The sequence below is a fragment of the Mastigoproctus giganteus genome, chromosome 9 (genome assembly GCF_048544385.1).
Source record: "Mastigoproctus giganteus isolate SK-2022 chromosome 9, ASM4854438v1, whole genome shotgun sequence".
NCBI lineage: Eukaryota > Metazoa > Arthropoda > Arachnida > Uropygi > Thelyphonidae > Mastigoproctus > Mastigoproctus giganteus.
Genome location: NC_143583.1, coordinates 79,553,910 through 79,567,402, shown reverse-complemented (window position 1 = coordinate 79,567,402; position 13,493 = coordinate 79,553,910). Strand labels below are relative to the sequence as shown.

Sequence of the window (13,493 nt, the reverse complement as noted above, 5' to 3'; positions counted from 1 at the left end):
GTGGTTAAAATTCTAATGGTTTTAAATGATGTCAGGATTAGGGGGCCATAAAAGACTTGACTGCATGAAGTTTGCTTGTAGCCAGCAAGTTTATTGATTACTGGATTAAGTTGTCTCCATGGGTAAGACTAATTTTTTTTTTTTTTTTGATTTGGTAGTTGTTGGCGCATCGGCTTCTGTGACCATATTGCACCTCCCAAAAGTTTTTTTTGCAGTACTTTGATCCAAGCCCGAGGCGGGAATCGAACCCGCGACCTTTGGGTTGCCGGGCAGGTACTTTACCCACTCGGCTAGCCCGGTCGGCTGGTAAGACTAATAGTTTAAGGAAATTCTACCTATGTGAATACCTACCTCACCTAAATGAGGAGGGATTCACATCGGTAACTTATTTATTTATTAATTATTATATTTTATTTTTTTGGTTGGTGTTGCAAAACACTTTCTGGGCTTCCTTTCACCATATGGCTTATGCTAATATTCAAAATGATTGCCTGCATAATGTTACTGCAATTTGTGGTACATATACCAATTGCAATAACAAGCTATCCCCAAACCTTATACATCAGGTTGGAGTAGTTTAAAATGATTTTTATAGACAACAATATAGTCTGTCCTGATGAATTACGGGTTAGATATCAAGATTGTGTTAAAATGTAATCAGTCCATGTAACAATTTCTGAATCGCAAAAGAGAAAAAAATTTGCAAAAGATTAATAGTGTTATTATTGGCAAAATTACGAAAAAGCAAGTTTATTTTGCACCAGCTAAAAAACAAATAAAATACAATTTAAATTAAAATGGAAGATAAAATAAAACAAAGTACCAATGTTGCCTTTACCTCCTTTCCTTTACCTATTTCCACCAAGTATTTAATCAATCTATCCTCACTTTTTGGTAAACTTCCATCCACCACAAGAGTAGGTGGGAATTTATCTCAAAAGTTAATTACTCTTTGACTGAAGAAAAAATTTTCACACTTCTTGCCTACAATTATACCCTCTCAATTTAAATTTATGCCATCTTATATATTTTATATGATTAACCATCAAAATTTCCCCAGCATTTAGTTTACTCAAACCTTTCAAGGCCTTGGGCACCTCAATCAGGTCATTCCATAACTACCTGGTTTCAAAACACTGTAACTTACACAATTCTAATTAATTAGAAGATAGGATCTATGTGATTGTTCATCACTGTGAGATAATTAATTGAGACTACATTATTATATCACATGGTAGATTTAGGTAATTTATTATTGAAATGCTACAACTGAAACACCTCAATGCCAAAAGCTTAAACAATTCTGGCTATATTTCAGGAACTCACTGTTTCCTGTCTTCAGGCCTGTGGAGTTAGAATATTGGTGTGAGGTACAATTTTCTAGAAAGTTGTAATTAGTTTCTAATAATCTAATTATTTTAAATAATTAATTAAAGTTGTAGAAGTTACCGATGGGGTTACAGTTGCTTGGTTGAAACCAAAGTTGAAATGTAGCCAGAATTGTTTAATTGTTTGGCACTGAGGAGTTTCAATCATTAACACTGTATCATTTCAATAATAAATTACTTAAATCTACCACATGATATAATAGTTAAATCTCAATTAATTAATTATCTCACAATGAGTACACAACTCTACTCAGTCTTACATTTTCTGAATTAAACCTCAGCTGCCATTTCTTGGCATATCCAAATATTTTATATAAATCTTGTTGAAGTAGCATGCTCTCATTACTGCTATTAACTATCCTTCTCATCTTTGTATCATCAGGAAACTTCAACATTAAACTTGAAATACTTATATCAATATCAGTAATGAATATTAGAAACAGTAATTTTCTGCTCTCTCTCTCTCGGTGCAGCAGCATAAGCCTCACACTTCCTTGCACTATATGGCTAATAATAACTAAACTACTCTCTATCCTCTACCACTTAATCATCTCTTAATGCCACATTGCCCCAATTTATACAACAATTATCAATATGGGGCTGGGATTTTTACCAATGGATTTTGTGGAAATTACACCACAAAATTTCCAGAGAAACAGAGAAAAAAGAGAGAGAGAAACAAAGAATTCTAAAGTAAAAATGTATTACTGTTTATGAAATTAAATATATGAACTTCAAGGATACTTACGATTCCACTTTATCACACACATTATTGCCTTGGAGTTCACCTCCAACAAACGGTAGTAGTAGTACAATTAAGTTCCAGTAAGCAGACAACATGGTTAATCTGTAAATAATATACAGTAATGATGCAATACATATTAGTTTTTACATATTCAGATGCACTACATATTTCAATAAAAATTGTTTAAAATTAATAGTTTGAGGTCTAAAACAACCATCAGATGTATTTTTGTGCCGATTTTTCCCAAAATAATCATAACCTGCAGCAAGATTTTGAGTTTTTGCAAACATCTTTACAGTTTCTTGTTACCTGACCTCACCATTTTTAATAAAAAATTATATAAGTCCACTTAACAATATTTATCACATAATTTTCAGATATTATTTATCATTATGCTCTTGAAATACATTATAATGAAATATAGTATCTGGAGGTTAACCAATTGTCTGAAAACAGTTGGTTTTTCCTTGGCAGAAACAACCAGACTTGTGAAATGAAGTACTTTATGAAGCAAAAAATAACTTTTTGGTGGTGGGGAGAAAGAGAAGGGATTTATTTCTTTGCAAAGAGAGAATAATGAAATATTTTGCCAGTCCTGAATATGCTAAAGGTTTTCTGTGGAATTCTTTGAATTCTATCTGGAGTTTAGAAATTTAAAAACTACAGTGGATAAGACTGATATAGAAACAGCAGTCTTATCCACTGTACTAGGCACAGAGTACCTACAAATAGAAATGGTTTAAGGTACTTACAATACAGGCAACTGCTAAGGCAACAGTTCATATGGTTAACTGATATGAAAAAAAAAAAAAAAAAAAAGCATGAGTTTGAAGGAGTGAGAAAAATAGAAAAAGGAGTTAAAACATCTTTAAGTGGCTTAACATTGATTTCTCTTGCATTGTTACCAATTCTCTGGACACAAAAAAAATTGAAAAATTTTGAAAAAATGTCAAAAAAATAAATATTTTTATATAAAAATTTATATAATTATTTGTATTAAATTTATATATTTAATTGTTATAAAAATTTAATAAATACAGTATTTTAATTACATATTGTAAGAATAATTTTTTTCATTATTATTATCATCAATTCAAAATAACTCATTTTTATGCCGGTGAGAAAATGGTAGAGAGAAGGGATGCATGAAAATTTTTTCTCAAACTGACCCTACATGTGATTCAACTAACGCAAACTCTAAAGAAGCAATTTCTTGTTATCCATATTTTATTCTGTTTAAAATGAGCACTAAAAGTTTAAGATATTTTTTCCTCCTTTAAGCAGAAAACCAGGAAGGCTACAATGTACAAATTTTCCATTAAAACACAAATTTCATTTGCTAATCAGAAAAAGGAATATGCATTTAAACTGGACCAAGAGTGACAACTGGTAATAGGGCAAAATAAGCACAGCCATAAACTGCTACCATCATCATATTCTCTGATAGTGGTCAGGAGCATAGAGAAGGAAGGGGTGGGGTAGGAAAATCAGCTGCACAAAGTCCAGATATTGTGAAAGGGTCTTCCTAGGGGGAGAGGTGGGCAGGTGAGGATGTTTACCCTAGGGCCCATGCTAGTTCTTATTTTTCTTTTGTTATCATTCTTATTTTATATATGCCACTGCCTTTATTTTAAAATATTTTCTTTAATACTTATTTTTTTAATAACAAATGGAAACAATTTGTGGATAGCATGTGGCACACAGTCATTTTCATCTTTGATAGAACCAGCATGCATGTGGATTATTTTTATCTCCATTTTTCTTAATATTTGGCATTCTAAAACTGCTCTATTCACTAGCTGCAGCTCATAATCCCTTTTACAAAAATTTTGTACTGTGATTTCTCTTTCAAATATTCCAGACCTCTGTTGAGCAGAACAAAAAGCATTGACCCCCAAACAATTGTTTCGTTATAGCTAGTAATGGGTTAACCTACTAGCAAGTGCAGTGATGTAGCTAAAATTTCACTGATCCCCTCCCCCAATTAAAATAAAGTTTGATGTGGGGTGGGAGATGACCTTGGCCTATTGTCATTTCACCATACTGTTATGCCACTACACACACAAAATTTCGGGTGTGTGGGGATCATTTTGATACTTTTCAATGGAGAATGCTCAAACTTTTAATAAGAAATCTGAGGAAATAACATTTTTGAAAGATACTGCTAAGTTACAAGCGATTTTAGAGTTACTGAAGGGTGCTGAAAGGTGGGGTGGGGTCATCAGATGATCAGTGCTATTACTACACTGGTGTGCAAAACTTAAGGACCAACACTATTTCTAAAGGTTACAAACACAAAATCAAAAGAAACAGCCTGTGGCGATTTGCATAACTTTTCACAAAATGTACTGTTAAAATAAATACTCTTCATAAATGCTGATGGCATTTTTGCTCTTTCTTGAATGATGCATACACAGAGAGAAAGAGGGAGGGATTTAAATTTAAAAGTGGTGATTGCAGGATAGATATGTGAAAATTTGCTGCCAGAGAATAATTGATTTTGGAACAAACTTACATCTGGTGTTGTGAATGTGGGCCGTCTGAATATAAATTTAAGGAAGGTTTAAACAAATTATAAAGATGAAATGGACAACTGATTTTTTTTTTTTTTTTTTTTTGGTCAGTGGTGTATAAGCTTGCTTCCTTGCATCATTTACCACTACTGATACTAATATAAATCACAACCTAATTCTGTAGACATATGTGGAAATTCAGTTGATGAGGATACAAGTATATATATATATATATATATTTTTTTTTTTTTTTTTTTTTTGTAAATATTTGGGGGATTCATTCACTTATTCTCTCCTTCGCCCTCAACTTATATTAAATAATCAAGAATGAGGATCCAGTTCTTCATGCCAGGTGGGGGAGGGGATCTGATGCCTTAACTTTAGGCGGTTCTTAGCATCAACAAGGAAATTCAAAATTATAAATTACAATAAAAAAAAAAAAAAAGCGTACATTTTAATTCCATTAGCCTAGGCAATATCAAAATTGCATGCCTTTAATTAAAACCTATTAAACATTTGCAAATACTGCAATTTCTCAAAAAAAACAAATCTTAATTAGATGTGTGGCGTACACGTTCCCGCTAAAGCTGTAGAAATAGCGATGGCAAAATCGGCAACAATTATTACCATAAAATAAGCGGTGATTTTTTTTTTTTTTTTTTTGTGAAATCTTACATATTGGTAGATACCATTTATATCACTGACAATACCATTACATAAAACGTACTCTAGAAACTTGGTACCCACTGTTATATAGGCTTCTGTGTTGCTATCTCGCATATTCTTGAGTCGCTTTCTCTTTCGTGCTTCGTTTCCTTTCCCCATCCATCACTGCCACTTGGACCAGTGTGACAGGAACTAATACTAGCAAGTTCATGGCTGACTACCTAGAGCGCGGTGGATATCCACGCTATTCATTACTATAACCTTGCAACAAAGGGGGTGTACTGATTGTTGTCCGACTAGTGTATGAAAGAGACGATTGGACAAAAAGAATTGGTCGGAAGGTCGGTGAGCCCAAGACATGAGGTGAAACACGATGCGTTTCTCATCTAATGTTTCTTCAGCGTGTGTTCTGGACGTAATTAAAGAAGAAACATTCCTAAATATAATTATCTTGTCAATAGAAGGCATACGGCGTGTACGACTGCGACACCTATCCAGTAGCCAGAAAGTTATATTACATCGTTGCAGAGAGATAGAATTCGCTGCATTTTAGAATAAATGCAATAAGAACGAAAGAAATTGTTGAATTCAGTTACATTTGCAAGTGTTCAAGCAAGTGTTGAACTTTATTTACATTTCATTATTTTTAGCAGTTGTCAACAAAAAAATTTTAATGATTGGCAATTACCAGTCGTAAAAATACTTTCCAGCGTTTGGCAAGTGCAAGTCAGCAGTTGCCAATCGCTAGAAATTATTATTATTATAAACTTTATGGGGGTTTTTTCCACCCCATCTCGGTTACTAGTACCAAGTGCATAGGGTGGTTGGTTGTGTCCAGTTACTATTATTATTTCTCCCTCAAGGGGGGGGGGGCTTCCACACCGTGACGGGTACTGATTCTTATTGTTGTTGGTTTTTAGGCGCATCAGCAACTTACGCCATATTAGTTGGCAGTTATTATTATTATTATTATTAATAGCCATATGATGCAAGGAAGCCTAAGGCTTATGCTGCACCAACCAAAAAAAATTCCCGAGTTACCCTAAGAGAGAGAGAGAGAGAGAGAGAAGAAAGGAATCACCAAGAAATAGAAGAATGATGATATCCAGCTCAGGACCCTGGGTGTGCCAAGCCCATACTCACCAGATGTGAGTCCCCGGGGATGCTGTCAACTAAAAATAATTTCTAATAGTTGGCAATTGCTAGTCGTAAAAATAATTTCCAGCGATTGGCAAGTGCAAGTTAGCAGTTGCAAACCATTAGAAATTATTATTATTTTCCCTGGTGGGGGGGAGAGGATTTCCACCACGTGACGGGTACTGGCGGTTGTTGGTTTTTTGGCGCATCAGCAACTTAAGCTATATTGCGCCGTATATAATGTCTGTAAATTGCTTTTGTTCTGTGATCTGTTTGCTGGACGAAAAATCGGAGTTTCCAGGAGAAAAAAGCCATGCTACCCTCCATCACTATGATTGTGGTACCATCCAGCTAAGAAAATTTTGGTTACTGCACCCCATATGCAGTACAGTACATTGCATTTATCAGTTTAACGTCATTTGTGACTTCTACGCCCAGCTACCTAATTTTCGTTGATCTTATTGCAGTATCTTGGTTCTTGTCATTGACCCCCCCCTGCCAACCTTTGTATCATCCGTAAATTTAGACTATGAACTTAATATGCCTTCACCAAAATCGTTAATAAATATTGAAAACAGTAAGGGACCCAACTAATAACATAAATAACCGCCAAATTTATATCAACAAAATTTATATCTTCCGCCACTGAATCATCCCTATACCTATATCTTGCCCCTAATGCCATGATGCTCCAGTTTGTACAGCAGCCTTTCATGCAGAACAGTGTTAAAAACTTCACTGAAATCTAAATATATGATATAAAAATTATTTTTTGCATCAGGTACTTTTGTTATCCATATATCTATAGGAATAACAAAGGCACCATTATTTTCCCTGGAACAGAAGTCAAGTTTGAAAGTTATTTCAAGGGAAAGCCTTCAGTTCCAGGGAAAACAATGATGCATAATCAGTTCATCTTGATATCCATTTAAATCTAAACCTTATGTCATAGTGGTATATCACTATGACATGTGATTTAAGTCACATGTCATAGTGGGGGGGGGGCCTTGCTATCTACGCCTGAGACAGACTAACTCAGCTGCTGAGTGGAAAAAGCCCACAAAAGTTCGTTGCGACTTTTTTCACCCGGTGTGTGATGTCTTTGTGCTACCGGCGCAGACAAGTGCAAAAAAAAAAAAAAAAACCATATTCTATTTCGATATTTAGATGAATAAAAAATATTCGGCTACCCGAATATTTTTTAATCATCTGCCGTGCATTGCGTATTATGTCCGTAAATTCGTGTGTTCTATGGCCGATTTGTCTGTTTTGCTGGACGAAAAACCTTGCTATCTACGCATGAGACTGACTAACTCAACCACAAAGTGAAAAAAGCCCATTAAAGTTCCTTGCATCATCGACGGGATTCGAACCCGGGCCTTTATCCACTCGGTGTAGGTATAGGTATAAAAAGTAAAGTGCAGCCCTTATCAACCCACTGCAGGATGGGAGCCTCCTCAACAATTCATGCTGAGGGAAAAATGGATCATAATCTGCCACCCTGGTCCAGTGCGGGTTGGCAGATCGACCGTATTCAGCAGTCAGGGGCTTGAACCCCGGTCTACTCAAAGAGCATGTGCTACTGCACTCCCGCTCCTGACCACTTGGCTACGGAGGCCGTTAGGTATAGGTATATTTGGGTCTAACGGTTCCTGGGATTTCTCCTATCTTCGCGTATATACACTGTATCGGACAAGCCAGGGATTTAAAAGTATATGGGTCATGTGGTATGTAGCATATTGTGCCCCTGTTAGCCGTCAGGCCCATAATGGGACCTGACTTTACCATACCGTGCTACGGGGAGACAGACCGGGTGTTACCTGTAATACATAGTACTCTGGCGGGTCCTGCCACCTACTTTCCAGGGATCTCAGAGGCTAGGACCTTAAAAAAAAAAGTAAAAAAAAAAAAAAAAGAAAAAAGAAAAAAAAAAAAAGTCCTCGCGGTTTGTCATTAACGTTTGTTAGAATAATTTAGAAGAAGCTTGAGAGGAGCTATACGCTGAAATTATATTTTCTATATGCCTAAATGGGTCAGACAGGAAATTTTGATGTTAAATTTGGATCCGTAGGGCTGAAAATGCTGTGAAAGATGTTTAGGTAAGACGTTAATGAGATTAGGAGTCCAAAAGAGTGATGCACGGCTAAGCAGTTTAATTTTGAATTTAAATTTTGGTTGTTTGGGGCATACGCTGTGGTGTTTAGAAGTAGTGGGGAGAGAGAGACTGAAGGCTGGGGGGGGAAGACAGAAATATGGGGTCAATAGAGAAGAAGACCCCAGGTATGTCAGTGGGGCATGCCCATGCCCTACCAGAAGGGAAACAGGGGAGCAGTTGGAAGGGGAAGAAATGGGGAGGCCGTCCCCTCCCCCCTGCCAGGATAGGGAAAGAAAGTATGCCAGGAAAGGTGCCCAGTCCAGATCGCCAGCTGACAATGTGGCAGCAGAGCTGCAGTCATGATCAAAGAAATGTCCAATCCAGGTAGGCCTCTATTCAATGCAACTCTTGGGTACAAGACCGTCCAAAGTGCAAAGTTGAGTCTGTCATTTAGTCTGTGTCTCTTCAAGCATGGGTTATCGACCCGTCCAAGTTTGTTCCTTCAGGTGCAGGTAAGTGGTATGTGCTCGGTGTGGCTTTGCCGTTTAGTTTTGTCACTGTCAAAAGCCTTGGTGTTGGCTCAGAAGGTTCTAGTTAGTGTTCCCTATGGATTGCATTTATGGTTCTGCGTCTGATGAACAGTTCTTGCGCATATTTGGTCAGGACCTTATATTCCTCCAGTGAGTCCAGTAGATGCATCTCTTGATTCTTCTGGAGGTAAGTGATTTCCGTTATTAGCCTGCAACGGAGGTCTTCGTAGTGTGTACTACGAAGTGTCATGCATAATGTGAGGTAAGGTGTGTTGAGGGTCTAACGGCTCCTGGGGTTCCTCCATCTCCGCGTATTTTCTATGTTTCGGGCAAGCCTGAGATTTTTTTTTTTTTTTTTTAATGTATGGTTCATGTGCTATGTCGTGTGTTGTGCCCTTTGTTCATCCGGCCTATTAGCCGCTAGGCCCCTAGTGAGGCCTGACGTTTCCACACCCTGCCACGGGGAGGCTGGCCGGGTCTACCCAGTGAGGCTATTGTACTCTGGCAGGTCCTGCCACTTACTTTCCTGAGATTTCAGTAGCTAGGACCGATATAAAAAAAAAAAATATATATATATATATATATATATATATATATATATATATATATATATATATATATATATATATAAATAAATTAGAGAAGTCGCGAGCGTAGTTTAGTTAGTTAAGGTTCTTTTAAACATCGTTTGGGGTTTACACCGAAAGTCTGTAAGGCCTAAAAGGTCGGGCATAAATTTTGGTGTGTCTTAAATTTTGATGTTGGACTGATCGCAATGTAAGATGACAGTTTTGGGTGGGGAGGAAGAAGACTGTGGGGGGAAGTAGGAAGCAAAGGAGTCGATAGAGAAGATGACCCCCCCCGTTTTTCAGTGGAGCATGCCCATGCCCCACCAGAGAGAAAGAAGGGTGAAACGGGGGGGGTTCTCCCCCTGTGAGGAAATGGGGGTTTAAAGAAGATCCTGCAGGTGCAGGATCTGAGAGCCAGAAGGCGCTTTACTCTAGCTCTGGGACGCTTCAGTGTTGGTCTCTTTCAGGAAATTCGTCAGTGTGAAGAGAATTTGTCTTGTCTGGGGTAGTTTTCCTCAAGATAGTTGTTTTCTCCTTTTCCTGTGAGCAACTTTGATTAGTCTTTTAGGAACTAATGGTGCATTTTTCTCTACTGTTGCATAATGTGAGGTGTAGGAAGGACGGTGACGATACCACTTTGCTACCCGCGCATACCCTCGACAAGTGCAGCCGTCCTTTCCTCATCTATAAGCATTCGCCGACAATCATACCTGTTTGGAAGTCCGCTAGATTCTATCAAAGCTCATCGCTAGGGAACAGATTTTTTTTTTTTTTTTTGATTTGGTAGTTGTTGGCGCATCGGCTTCTGTGGCCATATTGCACCTCCCAAGGTTTTTGCAGTACTTTGATCCAAGCCCGAGGCGAGAATCGAACCCGCGACCTTTGGGTTGCCGGGCAGGTACTTTACCCACTCGGCTAGCCCGGTCGGCCGGGAACAGATTTGGGCGTTCGTCGGGTCATACGGCTTTATAGCAACTATGTACTGACAGGTCACATAACATGAGACTCATTCGAGTTACATATTTTTGCATAGATTGTAGCTTGTACAGTAGTCCAAAAGTCAATGGTCTTAATAAACTCCCAGGGAACAGTTTTAAAATTTGGCACTTCCTCTCTATCTTGCGGAGGTACATGCAGAAGAGATTCAAGGGTAAAGGAAACAAACGTCGCCAGAATTTTTTTTTTTTTCCTCCGCTCCTTTTTTACTGAGTTAATATAATACAAGTACATCGCTTACGTTATTATTTTGTACATTTGTTTATCAATAGGCAGTTATCGTTCCTCTGTCAGGAGTTTCTGCACACTTTCATTCACATAGGTATGTTATTTCAGTTTACGTTTATCACAATGAAAGATTCTGATGAATGGACTGTCAAGGTGAGCATCATATTTCTACTCTGTTAGCCAACGACTGTCGAGTAGCTGCTGAAAGAAAGAATTCACTATAAAAAATTCAACTCCTTGCAGCATACCAGAGTTTGGAATAGCTGTGTGTGTGTTATAGTTGCACCACAAAATTTTTCAGAAACATGCCAACCCCATAAAGGTAGATTTATTACCTGCCATTATTTAATATTGATCCGCACTGAATTTTTATCGTATTATATTTTCCCCCAAGAAGTTTTCAGCAAACACTTAAACTACAAAAAGAAAACGCAAGCAAGAAAATCACTAAAAGAAGCAGGAGAAACAAATGGTTTGTTGCTTTAAGTGGATACGAAACCAGTAATCACGAAATCTTCTACGTGACATATTTTTAATCAATAGGAACTTTTAACGTAGCAATCAGATAGTGGCACATTTAAATTTTCACGCACTGACATTCACCAAAATAGCAGTGCTTTTAGCATACTATTCACGTCTGTATAAGAGAGTTTTGATTTTTTTTCAGACTTCCTCAATTTAATGATAATAAATAAGATTGCACTGCACGGCATTTAACTATGCGGGATGGGGTATGCACTTATTTCTGCTTGTCATAATATACAGCTTATAGTCCAACGCCACGAGAATGAACTTAAGGTCATTAATATACACAGTCTAATATGATTGTGGTTACAAAACATTCAATTCAATCGACTTTTAATTCAATTAAGGTGACATTTCGGAAACCGTTCCGGTGCCTATCATCAGACCATATATTAGCTGTTGTCAGCCGCTTGCTTGCATAGTCTCTCGATCCCCCAGAATGCACAGCAGTGATCGAGACTCTTGGCAAGCAGGGACCCACCTTAATATATAAGAATTTAGTTATTAACTGAATAAACTATCTTAATATTCACGTAGTATACGAGTGGTCATTACTAAGAGTTCAATACACATTTTGTTGAACGACTTGCCTTCTAAACAAGCACGGAATTAGACAATATTTGAATGAAATGGCATGCCTGAGTAGAAATACATTTGAAATTATCACAAGAAACTATATATTCTTCACTGTTTAGGTGTGTGCTTTTATAAACTCCACAAATTTCTTAAACAAAAGAAGAAGGAAAAAAAAGTAAAAATGTATGAATTATTTCAGAGCACAGGAAATCAAATTAAAAATAACAAACTTTGAAATAAATGTTCACTACACTGTAGGTAGACACCAGGTGCGTTAGAAAACAATTCGCTAACGTTATAAACGACTTACGCCTTCGATCAAATTACGAATGCATAAATTAAAAATATGAATCTGAGCTGCTCAGCTTAGACAAAAATACTTGCAACAATCATTGCTAACCTATTATCATCGTAGCAAATGAATGCACACATTTCCATCAGAGTAAATCTGTCTCTAACATGGACCGCCCGGACAAATTCGGCAGGGTAACAGAAAAATTGCAGTCAGTGAAATACCAACCCAGTACAACAACAGTAATCAAAGTATGAGTTTCAAAATGCGCAATTCATCGTTCCTTGTCAAGGAAGGCATATCGCAGCCGTCAACTGAACCGGGTTCCCTCTTATCAGAAAAAGACAAGGTTCGGTTACAGTGGGCTCAGTAACACCACTATACAGTGAAGGACTGGAAAAAAGTAGCCTGGTCTGATGAATCCTGGTTGCTATTCCACAATTATAGAATATTTGTGAAAACAGCATACGTCCATGGATCGATTCCGGCAAGTGTCAACTCTGCAGGCCGGGGGTAATGATGTAATTGTGTGGAGAGTATTTTCGTGGTGCATTTGGGCTCCTTGATACCAGTAGAACAAAATTTAGATGCCACAGGTTATCCGGAAATTGTTTCCATTCAGGCACATCCTCTCATGAGTATTCGTATACCATTAGGTTCTTCCGACAGAATAATGAGCAATGGCACAAGGCCATAATTGTGCAGAACTGGTTCCAGAATCACGAGAGTGAATGCAGCCTATTGTCGTGGTCCTCCCCGCACCCCCTCCAGTCACCAAGTCTTAATCCAACTGAGCACCTATGGATGATAAGGAAGAACTCTTTGGAGTAGAGATCAGCAACCAGCCATTTTGCAACAACTGTAGAAGCAGTTGAGTTATTATGGACCAGCGTCCTTGTGGCATGCTTTCGAAGTACCTCGTGGAGTCCATGCCATGACGAATTCAGGTTGTTCTATGATAAAGGTGACCTAATCACTATCGAGGTAAATGGATCTAATAAAATGGCCACCCAGTGTGCACGTAAATGACCTTTGTTTGTATAATAAATGATTTCTTTATTCTATATTGTGTCTACCTCATTTGCTCATAAGAAAATTCACAATTATGGCCAGTATACGCTACTCTCACCTATTGGATCTACATGATTACAGAGAGAATTGTAATATGCAGTCAGATTGCATTATGGGCCTTAGTAGTTTGTGGGGAAGGGAGAAGCTGTTGTCAGAGAAGTC

At 37.6% G+C, this 13,493-nt stretch overlaps 1 protein-coding gene across 7 annotated transcripts in view; it reads right to left on the bottom strand.

Moving 5' to 3' along the window:
• Positions 1–13,493, bottom strand: part of LOC150080478 (uncharacterized) — a 354,693-nt gene that overhangs the window by 222,400 nt on the left and 118,800 nt on the right. For 6 of the 7 annotated variants that reach the window (XR_016547421.1, XM_090381815.1, XM_090381810.1 and 3 more), the window contains one exon: positions 2,137–2,235. Coding sequence is in view for 6 of the 7 variants with exons in the window: in XM_090381815.1 (XP_090237941.1) it covers positions 2,137–2,228 (92 nt within the window). In the remaining variant the exon portion in view is untranslated. Of the gene's footprint in view, positions 1–2,136; positions 2,236–5,393; positions 5,485–13,493 lie in introns of those variants that run through there. The other variant, XM_090381814.1, reaches the window with a different exon arrangement.